We start from the raw sequence: 26,893 nt of genomic DNA, 5'->3' as shown, positions 1-26,893 counted from the left end.
AATCTCGCTTCTCGTTTGTGTGACCACTCACAAACTGGCCGTGATTGGTCGCTGATAATTCATCTGGTGAACGATTTTGAATGTTTCGCAACGGTATGGTAATTTGTATGCAAAAAAATGCATAGTTTATGTCAGATGGGGGATGTCAGCGCCGTTGTTTGACAGCTCGTGTGCGGGAAACTTCATATAGAAAAAATAGGCAACAAAAGTTTTTTTTTAATAAGGACTTTCACGCAAACTTTGAACATTTCCAGAGGTCGCCATTGCGGCGCTGTCGGTCCCAATTAACCGTTCAAATAGACATAGAGCGACAACGTCGCGCGCGACAAAAAGTACCTCAATTTTGCAAAGAGAGCTACTCGTCTCGCGCGACATTTCTGCTTCATCCGAAATAATCGAATGATCAAGTTTGTTTACGAGCCAGATTAATGCCAAACGCAAACAAAAAAATAGACTTCAACACATTTTAACTCATTTTTTTGTATTTTCAAACATAAAACAAGTTGGTTGACTGAGTCAAATGAGCTACTTTGATCTACGCGGAGTGAAATTTTGAGATATTTTTTGTCGTGCACGACGTTGTGGCTATATGTTTATTTGAACGGTAAGAGTTAATTCATGTGCTTGCTTGTCCCTGGCAACACTGACTGTTTTCAAACATACTGTTTAGCAACGACAAAATCAAAGTGGGTATAATATACAGATAGGCTTATCGCTCTTCCTTATTCTTATCGCTTATTGATAAACAGTTTTGACAGGTCGAAGGATACTTTTACACTGCTTTCTATATTCCGTTAAGGCAGAGAGCTTGAGTCGTTTACAACCCGTTTAGTGGTCGTTTAGTGGATTTGTGGCACTTGGGTTATTCAATGGCAGGTCGATACAAAACCTATCTGATTCACGGAGAATATTTTCACACCATGTGAGTGCGCGTGGAAAACTTGGCATTTCATTAAATGCCATCGTACCATACAAGATGACAGCGGGATACATACATTCAGGCGTGAAATGTTTCGGTCATGTTGATTTAGGCTATTTTTCCCGCTTCACGGCGTGAATTTGTCTCTGTTTGTCTAGTTGCTCGGTTTGATTTATTTTAGGTTGAAAGCTTGAGCCGTTTAGACCCCTTCAATTGTAGTTTAGTAGATTTGCGGCACTTGGGTTATAACGATCAGCCTGTTCAGTTTCAGCTTCAGAACCAAGGTGTTATAAATGACAAGGTGAAGTTGTTCAGAGCAAAATGACATTTCTCGACTTGACATATCTCTTCCGGGGGCTCCTGTATAAAAATCGGTGAGGGCTGGTACGGGGTAATGAAATTTGTATGCAGAGAGTGACAGATGTCCCCCACAATGTCGCCTAGCAAAAGCGATAAAAATCAACCTTCTAAATACATTATCCTTGTTCAGAACCGAGCAGTGAATTGATTTACTTTAGCTCAAGCAGTTTCAGAGCGTTTCTACATACTCCGAGACTGCAGCAGAGAGATGGCTGTGAGAGAATTGACAACCGCCCAAGTGACATTTTCGAGCAGATTGTTAGCGTTTTTCGAGTTGCTGGAAGCTTAAACAGCAGGCTTAAAATTGGCTTAAAGAGCAAGCGATATTGCAGAGTTTAAGCTTATTATAACAGTTGAAACGTCAGTGTGAAGCGTTTTTTCTGGTGCCATTTTGAGAATTGTCATCACGTTGTGCACAAGCTACCGGCCCAAAACAAAACATGCGTACTTTTCAATCCATATTAAACAACAAGTTTATTATAAAACACTCTTTCACGTTGTTTTGTTATTTTCCCTGCGTTTCTCCGCTATTCTGATGCTCCTGGATAGATCGTTTATTTCTTTTTACTCAGTGTTTTGGCTGTTTCAACACCGAGGACGAAACTGCAAGCTTCTTGTTTGTCCGGCTTCTACCGAAGTTCTGACATAAACTTCAACGCTTCAACACATCGTTGTTCACTCACACACCCATGTTTTCAAGCGTTCATATGAGGCAATGGGTTAAATCGAGCTGTTCACGAGGAGTTTAAGCTAAAAATGTAGAACAGTTGTCACCTGGGCGCCCAAGTGACATTTTCGAGCAGATTGTTAACGTTTTTCGAGTTGCTGGAAGCTTAAAGAGCAGGCTTAAAATTGGCTTAAGGAGCAAGCGATATTGCAGAGTTTAAGCTTATTATAACAGTTGAAACGTCAGTGTGAAGCGTTTTTTCTGGTGCCATTTTGAGAAATGTCATCACGTTGTGCACAAGCTACCGGCCCAAAACAAAACATGCGTATTGTTCAATCCATATTAAACAACAAGTTTATTATAAAACACTCTTTCACGTTGTTTTGTTATTTTCCCTGCGTTTCTCAGCTATTCTGATGCTCCTGGATAGATCGTTTATTTCTTTTTACTCAGTGTTTTGGCTGTTGAACACCGAGGACGAAACTGCAAGCTTCTTGTTTGTCCGGCTTCTACCGAAGTTCTGACATAAACTTCAACGCTTCAACACATCGTTGTTCACTCACACACCCATGTTTTCAAGCGTTCATATGAGGCAATGGGTTCAATCGAGCTGTTCGCAAGGAGTTTAAGCTAAAAATGTAGAACAGTTGTCACCTGGGCGGTTTCTCACGCTGGTGTGTGTAGAAGCTCTGAAAAGCGCCGAGAGCAAACTTTTAAAATGATATTGAAAAAATCCATTTTAATCGCTAAAATGAAGTCAAAGAAGATTCTCTTACTTTTTAATACTATTTCTACGATTATTAGACGGCAAAAATGCAAACTATAATTGATCGTTCTCCATAAACTGCCAATTCAATTTTTTCTTAGCTCCATCGTAACGTGCGATTTTTTAAACACCCAAGTCGGACTATCGTGTAGAAACCTTGCAAATCGAGTGCAAATTTGTGCTGCTCGAGCACTTCCAGTGTTGCCAGCAAGGTTGTATCCGTTTATAGTACTAGATCCACGGCAGATTCCAAGAATACCCCGACTAAAAAATGATACTCCAGAATGTATCATGTAGAAAAATGTATAAACATTAAAAATCAAAATTAGCCACAACTTACCCTCCATTGCGTAGTACTCTCTCGATCCACAGTTTTGTAGCGAAATAATTAGAATGTCCCAGCACCCACCGCTCAACGCCGCTGACAGCTGTCAGTGACATTCTCGATCCGCTCCCTGGACCAGTTCTGTCATAGCGGACCGATACCATCATTTCCTCGTAAACGCTCGTGTTCGCTGGTAGCGCCCAAGTGATTTTGTCGCCATTTTTAGCTTCAAGCCAGCTAAGACAGCCGAAAAGCGGGCGCACTGGTTAAAATTGTTTCAGTGCAGCAACAATTGTCGAAGTTTCGCAAGCGTGTGCGCTTTTCCCGATACTTCCCAGTGCTAGTTGTGTGTGCCGGTGACGCGTGCGTGCAGGGGAGCGCGCGCGCCTGTGTGTGTTTGTCAGTGTGCGTGTGTGTGTATGCGTGCGTGCGTGTCTCTAGCAAAGCCCCGCGTTTTTTGTCCATCTTTCCTTCTAATTTGGGTTCCTCGTGCACGGTGGTTGCCGGCATTGAGAGCGTTGATTTGAGCGAGTGCGTGCATCTTCCTCGGAAATAAACGGAAGCAAGCACCACTGTCAGTAGGGTTTGTGCGTGAGTACGTTTGTGTGTGTGTGTGTGTGCCTGAGTGTACATGTGCATGTGCGGGATCGTGAGTTGGTTGCGTTCCATTTGACATGTCTCTTGACATGTTCGGTCCTGTCCCGTGTTCGATGTAACGCGATAGCTCGCCTACGATAGACAAAAGACGGAGCGAGAAGCGAAACAGGAGACAGTCATATCACACAATTCAACAACCCCCCACATCCAGCAATCAACAAGCGTCACGGTTTCGTTGAAAAACGGCCGCCACAACTAGCAACTGCCTGAATCCATTTCCCTTCGTGCCGGAAGGCGAGAAAGAGATCGGAATAGAGCGAGATCGAGAGCGAGATTGAGTGAGTGAGAAGGAAGAGTCTGGTGCGTGTGGTGCGGCTGTGGTGGGTTAGAAAATGTCGTACATGGGCAAAGTTTCGTCGCCCCGCCGTACGGAACAGCGCTCGCAGGAGGACGACGACTGCGAGGAGGAGGACGAGGTGACGCCAACGGGACGGAGCGGTCGTCCGGTGCTCGCCGCCACCATGGAGGAAGCAGACAGTGATCGTAGTAATTCTCGAAATCACACCAATACCATCAACAGCAGCACAACGAGCGAACAGGATCAGGTAAGTGGAGGAGCAGAAAATGGGTGGGATGGGTGGAGCAGTATTTTAGACGGCGGATGTTCTGGCGAAAAACAACCTTCTTACTTTTGTACCCTTGTTCCAGTCACTCGTCGGCAAAATTGCCTCGAACTTCCTGTCCAACCTGTCGAAGCTGGTGCGCAATGCCAAGGAGAAGATAGTGTCGCCAAAGCAGGGCAGAAACAAGAGAAGCCTCGAGGTGGACCTATCCGGCCGGCAGGTTCGCGAACAGCTGGCAGCGGAACCGCGGAAGCGGCCGCGCTCTTCCATCGTGGTAACGTATTTCCCCATACGCCCGTCTGGCGCTTCGCTTTTGACGCTTGGTGAATGTTTAATAAACCTTGCATGTGTGTGTGCGTGTTTGTATTTGCCCCGTTTCTTTGCTCTCAGGACAAGGAGGAGGAGGAAGAGGAGGAGGGGGAGGATGAGGAGGACCAGGACAGGACAGAGCGGGCAGTGATGGAGCAGGAGCAGGAGGAGTATGCGGATGAGAATGACGAGGAACAGGTACCCAAGGCTCATCGGAACGCCCGTACTTACGAGATGGTTACGAAACGGCGCCGGCTGCACGAGGTCGAACTGTCGGTGGCCGCCGCTCCATTGCCCCGCAGCACGATCGGGATGCGGGCCAGCCGGGCACCGATCCGTTCCTCGAAACACACCCAGACCGATCGGTTCGATCGATTTGTAGCGCAAACGGGCAGGATGGAGCGTGCCACGTCCACGGTCGGGCAGTACCGAAACGCGCGCAACGATGGTCGGCCCACTGGGCGCACTTCCCTGTTCGGGCGGCCTGCGTCGGTGGCATCGTCGGACAGCGTGTTCCGCCCGTACTCAATCCATTCCACCCTGCCGACGGCAACGGTCACGTCGGGCGCGGAACCGGAGGACGGCGCGGCGGGCGAGTCAGCCAGACCGTTCGCAGCGTCCAAGTTTGGCCAGGGGCTGGCCGATGCGTCAGGCCGCATGACGAGCTTTCTGGGCAACGCGCACTACCGGCAGCGGATGGAGAGCCTGCAGCGCGGAGCGGTCGCGAAGGCGTTCTTCTCGTCCCACGACGAGCCGGCCAAGAGCCTCTACTCGAGCGGGTCCGAATCGAGCGTCTCCTCCCGACGGCCCTCCTTCAACCGGACCCTGTTCGGGTCCGTCTCCTCGCTCAGCAGCGGCCGCATACCGCCCGAGTACGGTGGATCACCGTTCTACGACGGCCTGACGCGGTACGGTGGCGCATCGGCCGCGCGTACCCTCGCCACCAATGTGATGGTGCAGCGGTCGGCGCAGCCGTCCAATTCGACGCTGGTCGTAAGGCAAGACGCGGCCACCGGCACGGGCAGACGGCGAGAAGCGGGTGCGGAACCACCGAAAGCGCCCGAAATCTCGTCGACCTCGCAGCGCATGAGGCACATCTTGGACACGTTTTCGACGAACAAGAAAAATGGCCAGCCAGTGCCGGAGCAATTCCTGAGCAATTCGAGCCTGGGGCGGGAACTGGACGAGCTGATCGACCGCTCGAAGCAGACGAACCGTATTGCCTACCCGTACCCGGACGTGCACAGCCCGCGCATACTGGAAATGTTGCAGATCATGCGCGAGCAGAAGTCGGCGTCCATCCTGAACGAACCGGTGGAGTATGTGCCACGGCCGCCGGCCGTACCCCTGATGGAGTACGACGTACCGCTGCTGCCCGCTGACCGGCCAGCAAGTCCGAGTGAGCGGCGAAACCTGGCCTCCGAGACCCGCCCGAGCTTGGAAGCGTCCAAGGCGCCGGAAGAGCTGAAGCAGCAACTAGCCCACCCGTTACCTAACCCCGAGCATCTTCGCGGTCTGCCGCGGTTTAGATGGAATCCGCTGTCATCGCAGCCGGTCACAGCGGAGGTGAAGCGGAAGGCGGTAAATGGAAATGAAACCACGCCAACGCATGATGAGCAGGAGCAGCTGGTGGGTGCAGAGGACAAGCGTGAGACAGAGCAGCAAGAGCAGCATGAAGAAGCAGGAGAAGAGCACGGGGAGAGCGAAGAGGAGGCTTGGGACGATACGGATTTGATGGAGCAGGAATACGAAGTGAAGGAGCTGTGCCGGTCCAGCACGCCGATTGAAGGTGTGCAGCAGTTTACCTTTGCTTCGCCTGTTGCGCTGGGTGAACCAATGGAGCTGGAGTTTAACCCGTCGCCTACGATTACGTTCACGTTTGCATCGCCGGCACGCTGTTTAGACCAAGATTTCGAACCGAAGGCTCGCACGTTCCAGGAACTGATGGCCGAATCCGCTGGCAAATGGGTGTGTGACATGTGCATGATCCCGAACGAGCCCGAGCAGCAAAAGTGCATGGCGTGCGAAAGTGCGAAACCAGGGAAGAAGCCAGAACAGCAGCTGCAACTTCCCGCGAAAAATGCTACTCACGACAGCGAACCGCAAACACCGAGCGATTTGAAGTTGTGGCTTGCGATGAAGAAGCCAGTACAGCAGCAGCAGCAACCTTGTGCGTGCGAAAGTGCGAAGCCAGGGAAGAAGCCAGAACAGCAGCTGCAACCTCCCGCGAAAAATGCTACTCACGACAGCGAACCGCAAACACCGAGCGATTTGAAGTTGTGGCTTGCGATGAAGAAGCCAGTACAGCAGCAGCAGCAACCTTCATCAAGCGCGCAGCCTGTTCGCTCGTTCCAGGAACTGATGGCCGAATCAGCCGGTAAATGGGTGTGTGACATGTGCATGATCCGGAACGAGCCCGAGCAGCAAAAGTGCATGGCGTGCGAAAGTGCGAAGCCAGGGAAGAAGCCAGAACAGCAGCTGCAACTTCCCGCGAAAAATGCTACTCACGACAGCGAACCGCAAACACCGAGCGATTTGAAGTTGTGGCTTGCGATGAAGAAGCCAGTACAGCAGCAGCAGCAACCTTCATCAAGCGCGCAGCCTGTTCGCTCGTTCCAGGAACTGATGGCCGAATCAGCTGGCAAATGGGTGTGTGACATGTGCATGATCCGGAACGAGCCCGAGCAGCAGAAGTGCATGGCGTGCGAAAGTGCGAAGCCAGCGAAGAAGCCAGTACAGCAGCAGCAGCAGCAGCAACCTTTAACAAGCACCACGCAGCCTGTTCCCTCGTTCCAGGAACTGATGGCCGAATCAGCTGGCAAATGGGTGTGTGACATGTGCATGATCCGGAACGAGCCCGAGCAGCAGAAGTGCATGGCGTGCGAAAGCGCAAAGCCAGCGAAGAAACCTGAAGAACAACAGCAGCAACCTCCCGCGAAAAATTCTTCGCAAGACAGTGAGCCACACACGTCGATCGAATGGAAAAAAATGTTGGCGGCGGATTCACCGTTCAGCAAGGTGCCGGAGCTGAAGGATGGCTTCCAGTCGATCGTCGAAAAGATGAAGGCAAGCACGTGGGTGTGTGACACGTGCACTGCGCAGAACCCGATAGAGCACGGCCGATGTCTCTGCTGCGAACAGGACCGACCGGGTGGTGGTGGGGCTGGCAGCGCCCCTGGCAAGGCAAGCGAAGCCGCCGTGCCCGTTCCTAAATTCACTTTCGGCATGCCATCGTTTACACCAAACACTGCCGCCAACTCCACGACAATCGACACCCAATCGAAGGAGGTGAAAGCAGCGGGGATCACCTCCACCCCTTCGCGGACGGGCGGCTTCCTGTTCGGTGCCTTCAACGGGGTAGATCGTGGCACTTCCAACAGTGTGGCGCCAGCGCCAGCGCCAGCACCAGCTACAGCACCAGTCCCAGCGGGCCTGTTTTCGTTCGGTGCACCGGCGAACAGCTCCCACCCGTGTCCACCGGCCGCGGCGGTAGTGCCGGAAGCGAGCAGCAGCAAGCCGAGCTTTTCCTTCACGAACACTAGCACCACCGTGACCAGTGCCGCCCAGCCGTTCGTTTTCGGTGCTAGCCCTAAAGTTCCTTCCACCGTCAGCTTCCAACCGTTGGCGAACAGTGGCAGCTCAATGGCGCAACAGCAACAGGTAATTTTAGTTTTTATTGCTGAGGGCTATTTGACGATACTTTTAGCTAATTTAATCGTGATAACAAAACATACTAATGTATCATATACTTTTTACTTTAGAAGCTTGATTTTTGGCTTAAAAAGGGAAAAAATACATGTTGATTAAAATATTCGAGATAAATGATTTATTATGTAAGGTCATCGCAAGCAGTATGCCTTAGACCGTAGTTTGGATGGCAAAAACCAGGATTAATACAATCCTTGGTCGATCTACAGTTGACTGGAATGTTAACTTTACTTTAAAATTAACTATATAGTGTTATCTTCTCTTATGTCAATGTTTATTTTCTAATTACAGTTCGCGACCGCGACCAGCGTTACCGGAGACAGTAATGCCGCTCCTACCAGCCTGTTCGGATTGCCGTCATCGACGCCGGTCAACTTTAATTTCACCACAACCAGTAATTGGGTATGGCATGCCGCTCCTGAGCAATAGAAGTCCATCTTACAGAGCCGAATAGTTCTGGATATTACCATTCAAGATTTTGACATTATTACACAATCCGATCCATTTGTCATTGTCGATTTATTTTTTCTACTTCACTGACGATGGGAGAGGTGATGAGTTCGCAATGAATTTTAAAATTCAGTTTTCGGTATGGTTGTTAACGATTCAGCAACCCGTATAGTCTATGCCAGTAGTCCATGGGTAGTCCATATTGTTTAAAAATAATTAAAAACACTGTCTGGTTAAGTTTTAAATAAAATGTTGATGGCTATATATGGATAAAATGGGATAAAATTCATCCCACATCAAGAGCCGCACATAACCAAAAGGCTCAACGTGTAACAACGTTAATGATGGTTTTAAAACTTTTTTCTTTTTTTTTTTCTTCTAAAATATGCAGGCTGAGTCTAATCCAGTATTCCAATTCGGCGGAAAATCACAACCCAACCCAAGCGCGTAAGTAGCTGGCTCTTGATAAGTAGTTAGAGATGTTCTCTACGCAATTACACATCCTGACCGTTCACAAGCTCTGTGCCACAGTGTATATATTTTATGATTATATCCTTCGTCCCCTGCATCCAGTATCCAGTAGTGTTGAGGTTAGATTTGTCATCACAATTATCACTAATATCCGCGTGTCTGGCTTTTTTAATTTTTTAACTAATATCGCTTTACATGTTATACGTTCGTAGTTATTGTGGTACGAAGAAACTACTATGCGAAGGTTGAATTTTGTTCAAATGGCTACTGATTGACGTATGTAGCTACTACATTTCCACATTTGCTGTATGTTGTATAATTCGTTTGTGACCTACGTAATGATCTCATTTTGTTCAATGTAACTTGAAAGGGAGAAAGAATCGTTAAGATTGTATTTAACTTAACCAAAAAATGGAGCAAAAGTAAATTCGAAACACGAACATATTACACTATGTTGTCTGCTTAACACGTCTGCAAAGGTTAACGGCTGCATCAAGTATGAAAGACAATAGCTGTGCGTCACATTTTCTCATCTATGGACACTACATTCTTACTACTTCGTTTTACTTTTAAGTTAATTTTACACATTTATATAATCATTTGCACACCTGGGGAAGGATTTAAGATCGCAGTTTCTGCAATTTGAAAGCCACCGTAAAGCAGCAGATAGATGGAGGAGAAATAACTCGAATCAAACACGTAATATTCGTGTAATTATGTTGTCATAAACATAGTTCAACAGGTGTTACCAAATTATCATGTGTACAAAATCAAAATCAAAAGTAGTATACGATTGGGCATCATAATACCGGCTGTAGTTCTAGATTTCGTCTTGTACGTTCTACTCCACAACATAGCGAAAAAATTCATTGGTTTTAATAAAATTAACCCTACCTTAGTTTGTAGCTTGTTCCATTGTACTGCCGATTGTGGTTTTATGTTCTGCACACATTAACTTCTTGTTTGTCTATTTGTATTCAATAGTGCCAAACTGTTGTTTGCTGTTGTATTTGCTGTATTTTTGTGGCACTATTTGATTCACTTTCATTTCCTATTAACTTTCATTTACTGGATTTCTCACCCCCCCCCCCCCCCCTTCATTTTTCCATGAAAATTTTTTTTTTTCGAATGTCATTTAAGCTTTGAACATTTAATTTAAGTAACAACAACAATTTGAGGTAATTGAACATACAATTTGTACCTTTTCAGGCAAATATCGGCGGGCCAATCACATCAAATTGCCAGGCGGAAGATGATTCGGGCCTCGCGGCGTTTGCAGCCACGGTAAGCCAGCAAGCGACATACCGGCACTCGATGGCTGAATCTATGAGTGAAAGAGACAACCGACGATGAGAGTGCGTGGGCGTGCGATATGGAACTAGATGATAGGTAGGAATCTGAGTGATTAGGACATAATTATAAGGAAATTTGGAAGTACGTAGAGAAACCAGAAGCAAACCAGACAGACAAGGAAGCGTAGAGCAACAGACGGAAGAGGTTTTGGTGCTAGTTCGATTTGCTAGGACACTGACACCAGAGCCTCAATCGCGCGAATCGGCTGATTTAAGATCTTTTAAGAAGGGCCGCCAGTAACTGAGTAGTAGTACCAGTCACCCATATATCGGCGGCTAGGTGTGTCGGTCCTCTCTCGCGCGATTGAGTTACCGCCGTGAGGTGAACGCATTCCGCAGAAATGCTACGAAATACGTAGAACATGGGGTAGGACGATGGTAATATACATGGTATGGAAAAAAAGTTCCAATGTATAGACGATGCATAGATTAAAACAGCCGACTGGTCGTCATCACAGTACCGTGGGTGCTGGAAAGATCAGTTGTTACGCTCTGGCGTCCGGTGTTATGGCCACAGCAGGTGCATCTGTCGAAAGATATCAAACTCTTTTTGTTTGGCGCAGTTTTGAAGTGAGCCAGCGATATATACAAATATCAACAAGACGTCATTATTTGGCGCTTACGTTAGCCGGTGAATGGGAAGACGCTTTTATATTATCAGGGCTGAAACCAACAAGCGAAAAGGGAAACAATAGGTAAGCAGCGAAACTAAAGGAAACTTAAAGGAGCCAAGTGAAGGGAAGCGAAGCTGTGCTATGGTGAATGTTCTGTGGTGCAGGACACTGGATGCGAAAGAGAGTTTGTTAACAAAACGAGTACGGGCTAGTAAAGTTGCTGTATCAAAATATGTAGACTAGTAAGAAATGTAAGGAACCGGTTAAAGTATAGAAAGACAGACAGAGGAGAAGAGTGCGCGAAAGATGCGAAGAAAAAGATAAGGAGAAGGTAGATAGGGACGGAATGGCGGGAGTGAGCCACAACAAGTAGAAACAGGACAGCTTACCGAAACATTTTCACTTATATTTTATAGTATATATTGCATTTCATGCAACGGAGTTTGAGGTATGAAACGTTCATCAAAGATTTTTCCTTTTACTACATTGTTTGGGTTTTTTTTTGTAATTTTCAAAACTGTTTGAAAAAAGAGATTCGTTCAACAAAAAGAGAAATATAATTTGAACCATGAATGAAATGGAATGAAATTACAAATTATTATCCCTAGGCTTCGGTATTGTTATATTTGCGCATGTTAATAAAAAAAGAAAAAAGGAACCGACACATTGCATGCAAGGATTGTTGTTATTGTAACAATTATTTTCTATTATTCATAAATATTTTCTATGTAACTATTTCAAACTGTAGCAGGAATGTTAAACTGAGTTGAAATGGATAAGAAATCCTTTTCGCAATAGCGAGTTGCTCCACGTTGTTTCAGGAGTAGCATATCTGTGGTTTTACAATACATTCTCTAACGCACTTTACCAATCCAACCAAGAACGTCCATGCTGCTGGATGTGCATCATTGCAGCGTATCAACGACTGCACCTAGGCATCAAATGCTAGGACCCACGACGAAGAACTAACTTCAGCCTCGGGCAAACTTTTTGCCCAGGAATTTCCACCGATTCTTACACAGAAACAGTTCCAAACAGCTGCAAGCAAATTGGAGGTCTGTTAAACACAACCTGTGGCATTCGGGTTCCGGTGGGCAGCATTAAGGACCGTAAATCACAATCACCTTCGTGTGATCGAAGCAATGATTTTAAGGTTGTCGCAATAGATATTTCGTCTCTTTTGCGTGTAGAAAATTTGTCAAAAAAAATATATATAAATATATATATACCTTCAACGTTCAAACTAAGGCGAGGTAGCAAGGGTAGCAAAAGATGCTCAATTATCTCGTCACAGTACCATGGTTTTCGTCAGAGTTGTGTAGAGAGTTGCATTTTTTGTGTGTCATCGATATTCAAATTGCAAGCTGTTGTCCCCTAACTAGTTCGTCAAGGTCACATTATAGGAAATCTACGAACTTGGTACGTGCAAACTATCATAGGTGAAGGCCATCTGTCATATGGTGTGTTATTAGCTATTGTTTTGAACATTTTAATATGGTTGTGCTACTCATGCGAAACACTCGTTAAGCGGGGTACTCGTTTGTCTTCCCAAACTTTTGTCCAACCTGCTCCCACCTTTATAGAATTATTCATGATAGCGCTCAATAATCGGATATCGGGAGCTCTAAACGTTCTATTTTGAAGGGGTTTCCAAGTATTCTATGTGACGCCTACCATCCCAAATATCTTATCTTTACCTAATTAGGTTGAGATATGGGCCGTTCTAACTGGCAAACTGACAATAGAAAGCATTGTCAAATTTGGTCCTTCGTCCTTCATCTTCATACCGATTTATTGAAATCGACAATTTTTTGATGAATGCGAATGTAGACAATCAGATGGTGTTATTCTGATATCAAGTAATGTAATCCGGTAATCAATTCAGTACTCATAAAACGTGGCAAACTAGCAATAGGCGTTGGGACAAAAGTCGTACAAGTTGAGCTCCCCCACAACTCGCAACGTTGCAATTTTCCTCCAAACGATTTTAAACATGCCACTGCGAGGATCAAGCATTCCATTATTACCGTTCTTTTCAATGCTATTTCAAACACACAAATGCAATCGAAATGGATTTGTAACAATTTCAATCTTTCAAAATTGAAAAAAAAAAATCACAAATATATGTTTAAGGACGCCCCATTCTACTGTGTCTATCTATACATTATGTCAACAAAAAAAATCAATCCTTCCAACTCTCCCTCGACCTCCATTCACACGGGAAGATATGAAAATAAATGCAGAAACACTAATTTCAAAAATACCGTTGTTCCCATTTCTCACCCCCCCCCCCCCCTGACCCTAGTGCGTCCCCTAAAAGCACGCCGTCGTGATCGTCGTCTACAACGCCACAACAAGGTGAGCCGTTTGCATCTCACACACAACCCCTTATCATGCTGTTCCTGTTGTTTGCTTGTTGTTTGAATGTTTGCTTGTGATGTATTATATGTTTTTTGCTTTGTTATATGCTGTTACCATCTGTTGTGTGATGCCTTTCAGCAGTATCATCATCAACATCATCACCCCCACATGCCTCCCCCCGCGCCCTGGTGGGACCGTCATAAAAAAGGAGGACAAGAAAAGAATGATAAATTTGTGGTCAAAATTCAAACTGGGGAGGGCTAATATGACCCATTCCCTCCCCAAAAGTTGTAAGCTGTGAAGCTATCGTGCGACCTTGATGGCAGTTTCATTAACACTTCTGCTTCATCACCCTCCCGCGATTAGACACTACCGCCATCTGCTGCGATCCTAGCAGGCCGTGGTGGTAGCTTGACACAGACTTACGCCACAAGTCTTTGGAGGCATCTTAAACGATTGCCCGTTTGTGTGTCACGCCACACTGACACAAAGCTACATCACGCGACCTCCACCCTCCCCCCCCCCCGCCCTTCTAACGCGCGCATTAGCGTGTTTTAAAACGACCAAACAAGTTTACTTCCCGTATCCGTAGCTTATGACTCCAAATCCCAACATGTCCACCACCTCCCAATCGCCCGCCCGCTGTGCCCCATATGGCAATAACTTCTCTGGGCTCAAAACAGACAAAAACCAAAAACTACGAGTTAAATTAATGAGATCATCATACTCTGCATTTTATGGGTCGTGCCATTTGTTTTTTTTTTGTTCTTCGCAGTTTCCCCCGTCTCTGAGCGATCACGGAATAATCAAATTTCGTCAAATTTTATACACCGACACAGCCGTAACCTAAAAGCCAATCGGCGGGGGTAGATCGTGTTGAACAGGAAAGCGATTCGGGGGATTTATGCCGAAAGCAAAAGCAAAAGCAAAAAAGAAGGAAACGTTCAACGTTTTAAAACGCCAAATCCGGTGCGTGCGGGGGCCCGAACCGAAAGAGATCCGATTCGTCTTGACATTGACGGGTGGTGGCGGTGCTGACGTTGTCGTGAGACACGGACGTGAAGGCAATGCCGTGACCAAAGGCACGGCAATAAACGTAAAGAAAGAATGGACGCCCCGGAACTGGAAAACCATGACCTGCGCCCGTCCGGTGCCTGGTGGCGTAGGTAAAGGCTTATCCCGCCAAAATAAAAACGTGTCCAGCGTGACCGCGATTGCGAAAATATTGCACGAGCGTCCTGCGTACTTTAACGGCCTAGCGGCCAACGAGCGCACCAGGGATTGCCTGGGACGCCGCCACCAAGTCTCTCGCGTGAGCTGGAGGTCTCTCCCTGCTGTACAGTGTGGAGTGGGGTGGTGGCTAATGCCGCCCAACACGAACCCATTAAAATGTGCACCCTTTTTGGAATGAGCTCAGGAAACACCTCCATCTCGAATGGAGAAAGAAGTGTGCTAATGCTATACACACTTTCCTGGAACGCTAAAGCACGCAAAACGGAAGTGCACCGTGTATCGATCAAAAAATGGCATGCAAGGAACTGGTTGGACTGCATAATTTGTTCTAATAGAGGACAAACCTCTCCAAACGCCGGAAGTTTCGGTGGCTAACCGCAGCTAGTACTGCTTTATCAACGGTTTTGTTTCTGTTTTTTGGGACCCATGGGGCGCACAAAAAAAAAACAAACATTAGACCCGATGAGAATTTTGGTGACCAAAACAAACAGACACCAGGAAGGGGTGGGAGGTTGCCTGTACGGTACAAATGTTGTGGTTTTTCCGATAATTTCCGCGTGTCGTGCGACGCGCTGATTTGAATTAGAATGCTGGCTCGACTAGCCCACCGCATCTACGCCTCAAGATATGCGCAATCAGTGCCCGGTGTGACCCAGTTTGTGGCGTTGGTCTCGGATGGTGGCGGCGACGGTAAAGGTGTCGGCTTAGTGTCGGTGGGCCAAGGTTCAAGCCTGCGAATGACGCTCCGCTCGCTCTGCATCCATTTGTTTCGAGTGGACGATCCAGATCGATAAGCTTCTGGTCCTTCGAGCCGGATTTTCGGGCGGAATGGAGTCGCTCAATGCAACAAAAGCTATGTTTAAATGTCCGTTCAGTGCAGAGCAGTGTATGTGTCAATGGTAAAGCCATGACGTCACATGGAGCATACATTTCAAGCAGCATTCTTAATCTGCTTTCGAACGGCGGAGACCCGCACCCGATTGTGCCTCATTATGTAAGGTCAGGGAAGCGAACGGATTGTGCCGCACGCAATGCCTGCAAGTGACCTGCTATTCTGTGAGGCTCGCCACCGACACGTTCGGTTTCGATCGAACCGTCCCCCCACCCCTAACCCCATCCTACCCCTCTGGTAATTTTCAACCCTCGGAGGGACGTGGTGGGGTGAGAGGAAGACCAGCATCAAATGGGGCTGCCTCGCTTCCGATATTGCCCTTAGTTTCTCTCTCTCTCTCTCTCTCTCTCTCTCTCTCTCTTTCTCTCTCTCCTCTCTCTCTCGCTCTCGCTCTCTCTCAAACCGAGAGAACATTACTTATAGCAAGAAGAGAACACGTCAGCCCCCCTCCCCCCCCCACTCCTCCCACATCACCCTCAATCGCAACCCTCCCTCCCCCACGACCTAAAGTGTTTTGCGACAGGTGACTAATTTTGCCACAAAACACCCCTTGCCCTCTCCCCGCAACCACCTCGTATACTACACCGTTGCGCTCCAGTCATTGGGAGATGGAGCCCGTCGAGAAGAACGCAGAGTTCTTGTGTTTCTTTTTCTACTTTTGCTCAAGGAACTGTGGCTTTAAGAACAAAACCAAAAATAAAGAAGAAGGGAAGGAAGGCAACGGAAACGACGGGCGCTTCTTTCGCAGAGCTAATCGTGTACCGTCGTCGTCGTCGTGGTCGTCGTCGTGCCCTGTTAGACCACCACCATCACCACGCGGTTGGTCGTGGTTCGTGTTAAAATGATGGATGATGGGGATGGGACGACGGTCGAGACGTACTAAAACGGTGTGTGATTGTGTGTCGGTGTGTGCCGGTTTGTGTGTGTTTAGCGATAGGGCTGTCGATGGTGGAGCACACGGAGCCCGAAGACGAGCGGGAGCGAGAGGGAGCGGTGTTTCGTTGGAGGGTTTTGCGGGTGGCACTAGCCAAAGCACCAGCGGCCCGCGACACGCGCAGGTGGGCAATCGCAACGGGTACGGCACCCCGCGCAGTCGGTTGGTGTAGAATTATTTATAAACAGGACGGAAGCATAACTAGACCACCAGTTACCGTTCGGTGAGAGTCGCAAGCGGGTTCACCGAAATCCGAAAAATTCTAACGTTGCCTTCTCTAACGACATCGCGCTGGAAGCATAATCAGTTGCCTTGCTCCAGTCATTCCCCCCAGATCGTTGCTTGAACGCACGGCCACGCGGCGCCAGTTCGTCTTGTCGGTTGGGCTGTCTCGGGACAGTGAGCGTGTGTGTGTGTGTTGTGCGTCTTATCGCGTACCGTGGTGAAGTGCGTTTTTAATTTCCAAAAACCCATACTGAACAGTGTGAGCCCAACAAGCAACGCCAACGGACGGACGGTTATTTTTCGCAGCCCCAATCAATACACACCGAAGTGGTGCATCAAGCAATCAGCCTGCACTTGCGATGGTAGCGCCAGCCGATCTAGAGCGCCGGGATGCCATCCCGGTGCTATACACGCGTGGCACCCACTACTCGGTCGGGTTTGATGTGGTAAGTTGATGTTGGGTTTAGCTGGAACTAGTATCTGGTACCCATGGTCACCATTTGGAGACACTTGCGATATGCTTCTTGCGGCCTAGTGATGTTGCAACTAGTGGTTAGTAAGGAATGCCTCGGAGGAGTTGGCAGCACAGAGAGCTTTTAGTATGCAAAATAGGACGCACACAAGCCAGGAATCTAGACAGTACAGAATGTTGCAAGTGATACGTGCAAACTTCAGTTAGCATCAGTTATTTTTTAACAAGGCAGATCCATCTGTGTGGTTGAATTGCAATGTAGGATACATTCCAAGCCTTAAGTCGTCAAGATATCGAAAGATATTGCAAGTGATCTGTTCCTTTGCCAACCTAAGTTGATTTTTTTTAAATAAAAAGATAGTTTTCTGTTTGAATTACCAAATAGAAGCCACCCCTTCAAGGCATAAAAACTTGATGAGATATTGCAAATAATCAAGTGTAATAAACTCAGTTATCATAAACATATACATTTATTAAGAAGCTCTACATCTATAATAGGTCCTTCAGTTTTGGTGAATGGCAAAATATAACGCTCCCAACAGCTTGAGAACTTCAAGAGACTTCAGTTATTCTTGGCTTTTTTCTGATCTCAATACGATTCGAATCGAAAAAAAGGACTCAACTCAATGTGGAGAGCAGTAGATTGCAAAAATAGAGTCCACCTGATTATCTGTTGCAAATCCTGATGCAAAGAAGCTCTATCTATATGATCGATCTTTCTGGGTGAATTACATTTAAAGCCCGCGCTTGTTGTCTGTAACAAGTGATTATGTACTTATTATTGAGTTTCTATACACTTTGAGCCGAATTGCTAAACTTCTGAAGAGACTGTTCCGCAGGCAGTAAGGATCTGATGGTTAATCTTTCTCCAAAACAGGGCCGCACCTTTGCATCCATCATTCACAGCTTTCTGGAGAAGTCGGTAACGCTGAACGAAACCTATCTGCCGCTGTTTAACACCGAAAATGGTCGTAAGTAATCTGAGTGCTGAGCAGTTGGAAGATAAGACAATTCAGGTGGCTCACACATTATGCTGAAAACTAAAACCTATCTCTCTTATCAGGTAAAATCTACGTTGACACGTACGAAAGCGTCAATAAATCATTCCCGCAGTACATCCGCGAGCTGCAGGGTATTGCGGACGGGGCCAAGGTGGAGTTCCATAAGGTAATCATTGGACAGGAAGTTGCGACCGCACCAGAGGGCAAGAATATGAGAACATTGTGCTATTCTGGGCCCAGTAATTGTTACTAGAAACGCAATTCGCTTGGGTTATGTAAATCAACGACGACTGCAAGACCGCCAAAAGATCAGAAACAAACCCCGTACGGTAACGGCTAATCACATTAGTCGCTTAGTCGCCATAAATGGTGCAACTAATCCTGTTAGCCTGGGCGTAAGCCTATTTGCAGGAGTTCCAGGAGTTACATACGAGACTGCGAGTCGTACAGCGTCTAACCTTGCCGCATGTTCTTATTAGCTTATCTCTCCCTGTCCCTCTCTCCTTCCGTTAAACCATACGAGTAATAATCCGCTTCCCGTTGCCCGTTGCACGTTACAGCTGTTTTTGCTGCATATAGACGATGTCATAACCGGTGGCCAGGATGGTAACAACCAACCGATCGGTTGCTCGACCATCTGTGTCAACGAGCCCGACTGCGTACGTACCTTCTCCCGTAACTGCAACCTCTTCAATCTACAGCGAGTTTCATTTTTCCCTACTGTCTTCCTCTGCAGGTTGTGCTGGGCCACACGGAGGACGCACTGTCCGAGGTGCTGAACCACTTCTATTTCGTGTCGGCCCACATCATCTCGGAGTCGCCGGAAGGCAAACACAAGGTGGTGGAGGAACGGTTCACCTCGCTCTGCTATGCCGGCCACCTGCCTGGCTACACGATGAACGCCAACCATCACGGGCTGGTCTTCTCGATCAACACGCTCAGCGCTAAAACGCTGGTCGGCGGCAAAACACGTAAGTTCCGGTGTCCGGCGTCGGCGTCCGGTGGCACATTCGTCCTACGCAATTCCGTTAACGCCTTTTCCTGATTATTTTTTTTGGTTTAAAAGCGCGCCACTTCATTACGCGAGCCCTGCTGGCGGCGGAAAACTTCGTGCAGGCGCAAGAGATACTGCGAGACCACGGCGTCGGTGCGGCTGATGGGTGCTCCATCAACATGACGTTCCTTAGGTAAGTAGTTTATTGCAAATCGATACCATTGAAGCCTACATTTCGGTACATTACCCTCCCTCACTTATTTACTCCCATCCGCGCCCCACAGACAGGAGGGCGACCGGTTGTTCCACAACGCGGAGATGGGGCCCGCCACCAACGGGGACGAGTCGCAGCTGAACATCTTGACCGCCAGCCCGGGCGAGCATATCATCCACGTGAACAGCTACCAGCGGTTGCCGGTACCGGAGGTGTCCGGCCTGATCATCGAGTCGAGCATCGAGCGGATGAAAACGTTCGCCAAGTACGCGCCGCCGAAGACGGTCGCGGACGTGGTGCGGATGCTGAGCGACGTGACCGCGTCCGAGCACAAGGTGTTCCGGGACCACGGCAAGAACCAGAAGGTGAAAACGATCTGCGTCGGCATTATTGATTGCATCAAGCGCACGTGGACGCTATACGCGGAGAATCCCGCGTACGTGCCGCCGCTGGTCGTGCTGCCGCTGGTGCTGAAGGATTAGATGGATTCGTACCCAGGAGCATTGTCACTCCAGAAGCTTCAAACACTTACACACACACATACGCGCGCGCCTTTAATTGATTTGATGGCATTATTTATGGCCCCTCCCCAACGTGTCAGGGTAAGACTAAACCAATAAAAGTCTTTTGAGAGCTTAATTTTCCTGTTACGTGCTTGATACCCTGTGTACACGAGAGTTTTATAGCATTTTAATTAATGATGACTATTTGCGGCCGCCCTCCATTTTATCGGTTTTATCTAAATCCCGAGTCGGATGCTCTAGATAGCGCACGTTTATGGTGCCGTTCTAATTACTGTTGCAAAATAAAAACAAACAGACAAATAGCCCGCCCGCGTGTCGTATTGCTTAGGGGATGATCTAACCCAGTGGACGGCAAAGCAACGGGTTCCACATGAAACTATGTTGTAATGTTTTATTTAGTACGTGTATGAATACAGCCGATCAAGTTTGATTTCAACGTTTACTGCATGTTTTCTTTAACGATTACACATATATGAATAAACATAGAAATGATAATGAGCCAAAGAGTGTAACGATGTTTGTGCAGCTGGTTAAACAATACGTCCACACACACGCATGCATTTCATGAGGTCCTCTATCCTTTATTGCTTGTTAGATACTAGATTCTTGCATATTCTTCTAAATATAGAGGATTCCCATTGTTTTTTGGTTGCTTCTCAGTATCCCCATAATATTATTAATAAAGTAGTCATCACTAGCAACCATAAGATCCTTGCCTCGGGTCACATACGATAGTCTTCTTCTTCTATTTGGCGTAAACGTCCTACGCGGACATACCGGCCTATACAGGCTTTCAAGACTTTATTCAATACCACGTAGCCGGATAGTCATAGTCAATCCTTACTATGGGGGGACGGTCCATTCCGGGCTTGAACCCATTACGGGCGTGTTATTGGGTCGTTCGAGTTGACGAATGTACCACGGGACTGCCCCCGATAGACATACGATAGTCACATCCCACTTATCAGACCAGGAGTAATAATATAGGTACTAAAGCTTTTTCTTAAGGTATGATATGCAGTCAGCATGTTCCATGATCCTGTGCAATTTTTCTAAAGGAAACTATCTGAAATGCTGGACTATCTTTTCTTCCTACAAATAAGAACACACAGCGAAAAGAAAGTAACCAACAATGATTTAAAAGTATCGTCAGTGGTAACATCCAGGAATAAATAAACAAATTTTTGTCAGTCCTTCAAAATTTCATGAAAGTTGTAAATATTAAAACATATTTTTTTGTTGGCGACATAAAACCATACGTTGGTATCAACATTTGACTGTTTTTATGCCGGGCGACAAGTGTGCCCACCACTGCGTCGAACCTTACGGCAAGCCTACCTAACTAGTAAGCCACCGCTTAGCTGCCAGGCACTTTTCGAACAGTTCTTGAAGGCTTCACCAATTTAGCACTCCCTAGCTTAGCGCACTCTCCTGCTCCTCACGATCCTCACGATCACGCGCGGCCGGCTCATTTACATGCCGTGTGATTTGTGTGTCTTCGACCGAGAAAAGGAATGGGGAGGTAATGTGGGACTTGCGGGAGTTGCGGATGCAGGCAAAGAGAGTGTACGACAAGGTAATCGACTTAGTCGGGTTATAGATTATTCATTAACTAACCTAGGTCACGAAGAGCGCGCAAAGTTTGATGGTGTATGTGTGTGTGTGTGTGTCTGTGTTTGCGCCACGAAAACACCGGAACACCGTTGCTGTGCAAATGGGGGGAGTGGGGAAGGTCTGTGTTTGGGAAATGTGTTTGTGCAATGGTACTTGGTGGCAGTTGTCTATCCGCCAAACAGATTTTGGCCATGTTTTCCAGGCGCTGATTGATTGGTCGGTGCTCCACGCTTGGATGATATGCGTAAAGGTGGGGGGAGGCCGACATTATTCGAGGTTCGAACTAAACAACAACCATTTGCTAAACCTAAAACACAAACTGATTCGGGTCAGCTTATCTAGATGCGGTGGTTGCTATAATTTATTTCACCGTTTGCTTCGCGTGTTTCCGAAATAAGATAGCGCGCGAAATGCGACCGCACCTTTCGTATGCAAATATATATAAACTTTTTTTTTTGAAGCCTCCACAATCGTCTGACCTCGATTGGTTATCTCTCCCTGCCTTTCGGTTTGTGGGACAACAATGTTATCTCTTCTGTCGCTATTCTGCTTCCTTTGCCAGTGGCAGTAAGTTACAATGTTTTCTTGCTAATGCTATGATCCCGCACCCCTTGGAATGAATGAATGGCTAATACGAAAATAATAGTGTTATAATTTAATCTCTTTGCGCCACCGGGCCCCCGGCCAGCCAGAGGGTATGATCTCCTTGCTCATTGCTTGATCGGCAGTTTATGTCGAGCGGTTTCCGTTTCACCCGACCCGAGCGTGCAGGGAGGAGGAACGTGGACGGTGGCGCGGGGCTGCCTGAAGGTGCGACACCAAACGCTTCTGACCATTAGCGCGCTCATGTTCATGATCATTGTCGAGGTAAGACACCAGACACGGTCCCAGACACTGATGTATGTGCGGTATGTTTGTTTAAATGATAATTAGCGCTAGACGCGTCTAGACGCTGGACAGCAGTAAAACTATTTGCAAGTGCAAGGGTGCACCGGTCCGGATTAGGAGGGGGAAGGGTCAGAATGCGCTTCTCGGTCCAGTGGTCCAGTGGGTGGAGGTGGTGGTGCTGTTATAACTTACTAACCATGAGCAGCACGAACAGCATGCTACCTGTGCGTGTTTTTTTTATTAAACTATTTTTATGCTCCGATCCGATTTCATACATTCGTTATTTCCTTCACTGCCTCCGAGGCGATGTAATGCACCGGAGATGAATGATTGTAATGGAGTTATTAGCTCGTTCGAGCGCAAGGCCGTAAACGACCAGACAGGTCGGTTTCGGGGCACCGTAACGCCGATGTAGAACGCTTTGGCCCGTTGCGAACGGCCGTAACCCGCACTGGATGTTTGTTTGTTTTACAGTTCTCTTTCTCTCTCTATCTCTCGATGACATGGCTCCGCACGGTAGCACGAGGTGACACATTTGGCACTCATATTAGCCGCTCCGTTTAAGGAATGTCGTTTCGGCTACCGCTGCACGAGAACGGTGGATGGAACAAGGGGGTTTGTTGCCGTGAGAACTACCGAAATGCAAGAAAAAAAAAAAACACGAACTTCAAGCTGAGCAAACAGGTGGTGTTTAACAGCTAAGACTGGTACAGTTCGTTAGGGTGGGCGCGAGATGTTTCGTCTAATTGATTACACTGCAATCTGCGTGTAAAGGCTTGTTTTCATTAGTCGGAGTGTGTTCGGTTTTTTTTCATTGCAAAAAATAAATACGAAAATATAGCAATGACTCGAACGTTTTGCGTATACATAATTCAGTACAAAAAATCATACTCCAGTGCTACACAGGTAGTCAGCAACAGTATAGTTTAGTAATTGTAAACCTATATCTAAAACAATTACAATTAACATAAATTTATTTAGGAACTTCATGTCTGAGCATGTGATTTCCCAAAACTGTCGAAAAATTCAGATGAAAATGAATTCAACTCCCTGTTGATCAGATCAGATGAAAGTGTATGTTGTTACTGTGTTCCATCCTTGTCACTTTTATGTTTTGTAACTATCAGCCTTATTCTATTCTTGCAAATGAGCTGCATCGACGTCGAGATTAAAATTGCTAAAATAAACAAGGGGTATCTTTGCAACTAAAGTGCTTTGCTTTGAAGAGCAGTTTCCAGCGCAGTACATCAAATAGTAGAGCTTTACGCATGACATCGCCGACATGTTCTATCGACTCGAAAGCCGGTTCAAGGACTCGACGACAAACCCTAGCGGGAGATGGGCATTTTTAAGGCGACTGTTTTCATTTTGAACTATAACTTATGATTCGTTGTAAATTAATTTTAATAGTTTCAACGATGTTTCATCTCCTACTAGGGAATCTATATCATTGGTTTAAATGTACGATCCAATCTTTTGATGTATTTTAAAATCATCTTCGAAATTTGATCTGAAAGCTTGACGCCTATTTTGACTGCTCGTGTCGATAGATTTGTTTTATTAGTTTTTAAACACAAAATACAACTATCAAAGGAGCAATCGAGCCAAATGTCTTGTCTCGCCTCGATCCTACTTTAATAAAAGAATGATCCCCTATATCTTATATCAGAAATGTAGTTAATTTTCTCATACAATTTCGCTCTATAGATACAACAGAGCAAACTAGGAATAAACTGCACATCTGCCAGCATTGTTTCTAAGCTCATATGAAGCTCGTATAAATAAAAGCAAGTTTACTTTTACCATTCCTGTTCGTTCTAAAAACAGTTAATTCTATGATTATTTTGTGGATTTAATCAAATTTATTAACTTCTCATCATGCATGTTAGCATTTATAGAGAAAATTGTTTTTGCGGTTTAAATTGTGATATCATCATTGCACGTAAGCCAAACACAACCTTTTCTCGTGCTAATATAAAAAAAACCGTTAGTGTTACTGTCACACGTGTTGGTATATTTCAACAGCGATGACCTTATCTGGTTCTGAGAGCGGTCAAGAAGAATTTGTATACATAGAAAAATAATTGGACGGATACGTTTCATACACCATTTAAGGCGATTAACTTTAGTTGCCCCGTGCGTAGGGGTTCACGTACGGCTGCAATCACTATAACTACTTTTACCTATCGCTAGAGGCACGATTGTTTGCGTCTGTCTATCGTTTGGGGAGGGAAAAGGACGAGCTTCTTACTTACTCTTACGCGCAATAGTTTCGATAGAAAAGTGCAACTGAATACTGACGATTGCTTACTTGCGGATGGAATGTACGAAGAGATGGATTGAAGGTGCTAGCAGCCGATGTTCGCTGGATTTGTTTTCCCACCGGTGCTTCCCACTGCTCTACGTCCAATTTTCAGCTAGCCATAACGCTTCGCAGTAACACACCGAGGGCCACCAGTGTGGCGAGCACGGTCGACAGCATAGCCGTGGGCGCGGCACTCTGTAATGGAAACGAACACACCTATGAGTCAATGGCACACCCCAACGCCCCCGTCCCTCCTCTCTACTCACGATCACGTAGTAGTTGCAGCGGTCGCCGAGGCAGCAGGCGGAACAGGTCCAGTCCTCGTACCAGATGTGCGTACAGTACGGCATGTGCTTGGTGCGGATGCGCTGGCAGATCTCCTTCTTGGCGCAGCGCTTCGACACGTAAAACTGCTTCTGGGCGCCGAGCGAAAAGTATGGCGTGCTGCCCCACCGGATCTCCGTCAGGCAGGCGTCCTCGCCCTGCTGGCAGATCTTGACCGTGTTGAGACACTTCTCCGTGTTGCCGGTCTGGTTCGAGCAGACGTAACACTCGTGAGCGGCACCTGGAGGGAAGTGTCGGGAGCAAAACAAAGACGGCGGCGTCAAGTAATTTGGGGAGGGCGATGCACCATGGTTTGGAAGACGCGATTACTTACATTCGCCAACGAGCCCGATCAGCAGCACCGCGACCAATGGCAAGAGCTTCGAGTAGTCCATGGCTTGTGTGGCGTTTGCACAGCAAGGGAAATTATACAATCAGGTGGCAGTGTGGGGAAATATCGGGAGGATTGGAAAACTGGGATGAGATTCTGTGTGCAGGGTGGAAAAGCGCGTACACCCGAAACCCGCAAAAGGCACAAAAACAACGTAAATGGGCTACGAGGGGGAAAAAACGAACCGTAAACAGCGTTTGACGTTTGTCAGTCACACCCAAACGAAGAATGTCGAAAGGGGCGCGTAGCTGCCCATGCAGCAAAACTGCCCTAGGAACGAACCAAGGTGTTATAAATGACAAGGTGAAGTTGTTCAGAGCAAAATGACATTTCTCGACTTGACATTTCTCTTCCGTGGGCTCCGGTATAAAAATCGGGGAGGACTGGTGCGGGGTAATGAAATTTGTATGCAGAGAATGACAGATGTCGCCCCACAATGTCGCCCAGCAAAAGCGATAAAAATCACCTTCTAAATACATTATCCTTGGAACGAACGGCCTGTAGATGCGGTCGGCTTACATGGCCGGAACGGTTCAATTTGACGGTTGGTGTGCTACAAGCATTTGCTTGCGTCACAAATGCTAACCGATTATTTAAAACAATCGTTGAAAATAGATGTTGGTTTGGAAACCAATTCAAAAGGTTTAAAACTGTTCAATTCAGTCATAATCATATCAAATAATTAATTTGGTTGCTAAAACCACACCCTACTTGCAAAATTACACGAAGATTAGTGATATTTTGGCTGGAAATCACAAGATTCGACTGACACGGAGATTCGAGATACGCGGTATTTTGTGGCCGTTTTCGGTCCCCATTAACCGTGTATCTCGAGGACCGCCTGTATCGTTCATCAGAAAAAAAATCATTTCATAAAAAATAGGGTTTTAACAATGAAGTCACAAAAAACAATGCACAAAACAGCTAAAAACAAAGCAAAGTAACAAGAAACAAGTAAAGCAAGTAGAAAGCATGCTTCTATAATTAAAAAGAAAATTTAATATCCTGTCATTTCATATCATTGGCTCGTTTATGGTACGATACGAGAAGCAATTGCAGCACATTTTACACGAAAAACGGCTGCTATTACTGTTTGCGATGGTAAAAGATATTGCGAACAAACAATACCCGCTCGTCGCTATATGTGAACGGCCGCCCGACGCCATCTTGTGGCTCTCGTGAAGATGAAAAAAAAACGGCGGCTACATGGTGCGTAAGCAAGGCCAAAAGGAAAGCGTGAAAGAGATCGTTGAACGGTTGCTCGCAAGCGCACCAGGCAAGAGCGAGCGAGATGCTTTCCAGACCTGGCAACAAGGCGCGCATATCACCACATTCCTTAGCGTCGGCCCCGCAACAACGC

The 26,893-nt window shown here is 46.8% G+C and overlaps 4 protein-coding genes across 11 annotated transcripts in view; 3 read left to right on the top strand and 1 right to left on the bottom strand.

The window, feature by feature from the left end:
• The window catches only part of LOC120953861 (histone acetyltransferase p300), a 277,036-nt gene that overhangs the window by 60,386 nt on the left and 189,757 nt on the right, over positions 1 to 26,893 (top strand). The window lies entirely within an intron of this gene.
• On the top strand, positions 3,168 to 11,837 carry LOC120951853 (nuclear pore complex protein Nup153). The gene is made up of 6 exons (XM_040370829.2): positions 3,168 to 4,239; positions 4,343 to 4,531; positions 4,648 to 8,226; positions 8,566 to 8,676; positions 9,116 to 9,171; positions 10,405 to 11,837. The coding sequence occupies exons 1-6, from the start codon at positions 4,027 to 4,029 to the stop codon at positions 10,481 to 10,483; spliced, it is 4,227 nt and encodes a 1,408-aa protein (XP_040226763.2). The 5' UTR covers positions 3,168 to 4,026; the 3' UTR covers positions 10,484 to 11,837.
• On the top strand, positions 16,540 to 20,126 carry LOC120951364 (uncharacterized). Its single transcript, XM_040370041.2, has 7 exons — positions 16,540 to 17,252; positions 18,156 to 18,249; positions 18,342 to 18,445; positions 18,840 to 18,938; positions 19,016 to 19,250; positions 19,346 to 19,466; positions 19,558 to 20,126. The coding sequence occupies exons 1-7, from the start codon at positions 17,166 to 17,168 to the stop codon at positions 19,967 to 19,969; spliced, it is 1,152 nt and encodes a 383-aa protein (XP_040225975.1). The 5' UTR covers positions 16,540 to 17,165; the 3' UTR covers positions 19,970 to 20,126.
• On the bottom strand, positions 24,507 to 25,767 carry LOC120951373 (uncharacterized). Of its 2 annotated transcripts, XR_005751187.2 has the most exons (4): positions 25,477 to 25,767; positions 25,085 to 25,383; positions 24,825 to 25,013; positions 24,507 to 24,728 (listed from the first exon to the last, which is right to left on the bottom strand). XR_005751187.2 is itself a non-coding variant. In XM_040370054.2 (3 exons), the coding sequence occupies exons 1-3, from the start codon at positions 25,535 to 25,537 to the stop codon at positions 24,927 to 24,929; spliced, it is 447 nt and encodes a 148-aa protein (XP_040225988.1). In that variant the 5' UTR covers positions 25,538 to 25,767; the 3' UTR covers positions 24,507 to 24,926. The 2 variants fall into 2 exon arrangements, 1 of the variants encoding a protein (XP_040225988.1); XM_040370054.2 differs by having other exon boundaries at positions 24,507 to 25,013.

The sequence above is a fragment of the Anopheles coluzzii genome, chromosome X (genome assembly GCF_943734685.1).
Source record: "Anopheles coluzzii chromosome X, AcolN3, whole genome shotgun sequence".
Classification (NCBI taxonomy): Eukaryota; Metazoa; Arthropoda; class Insecta; order Diptera; family Culicidae; genus Anopheles; species Anopheles coluzzii.
The sequence above is the reverse complement of the archived record's forward strand: the minus strand, read 5'-3'. Positions and strand labels throughout refer to the sequence as shown.

What these genes read in the sequence shown, in the direction of transcription:
- LOC120951853 (XM_040370829.2), top strand. Translation starts at nt 4,027, where the DNA reads ATGTCGTACATGGGCAAAGTTTCGTCGCCCCGCCGTACGGAACAGCGC. An exon ending in CAATGGCGCAACAGCAACAG is followed by an intron (nt 8,227 to 8,565) that starts GTAATTTTAGTT and finishes TTCTAATTACAG; the next exon opens with TTCGCGACCGCGACCAGCGT. An exon ending in TCACCACAACCAGTAATTGG is followed by an intron (nt 8,677 to 9,115) that starts GTATGGCATGCC and finishes TAAAATATGCAG; the next exon opens with GCTGAGTCTAATCCAGTATT.
- LOC120951364 (XM_040370041.2), top strand. Translation starts at nt 17,166, where the DNA reads ATGGTAGCGCCAGCCGATCTAGAGCGCCGGGATGCCATCCCGGTGCTA. An exon ending in GTTTAACACCGAAAATGGTC is followed by an intron (nt 18,250 to 18,341) that starts GTAAGTAATCTG and finishes CTCTCTTATCAG; the next exon opens with GTAAAATCTACGTTGACACG. An exon ending in CCAAGGTGGAGTTCCATAAG is followed by an intron (nt 18,446 to 18,839) that starts GTAATCATTGGA and finishes TGCACGTTACAG; the next exon opens with CTGTTTTTGCTGCATATAGA.
- LOC120951373 (XM_040370054.2), bottom strand. Translation starts at nt 25,537, where the DNA reads ATGGACTACTCGAAGCTCTTGCCATTGGTCGCGGTGCTGCTGATCGGG. An exon ending in GATCGGGCTCGTTGGCGAAT is followed by an intron (nt 25,384 to 25,476) that starts GTAAGTAATCGC and finishes ACTTCCCTCCAG; the next exon opens with GTGCCGCTCACGAGTGTTAC. An exon ending in GCTGCAACTACTACGTGATC is followed by an intron (nt 25,014 to 25,084) that starts GTGAGTAGAGAG and finishes TTTCCATTACAG; the next exon opens with AGTGCCGCGCCCACGGCTAT.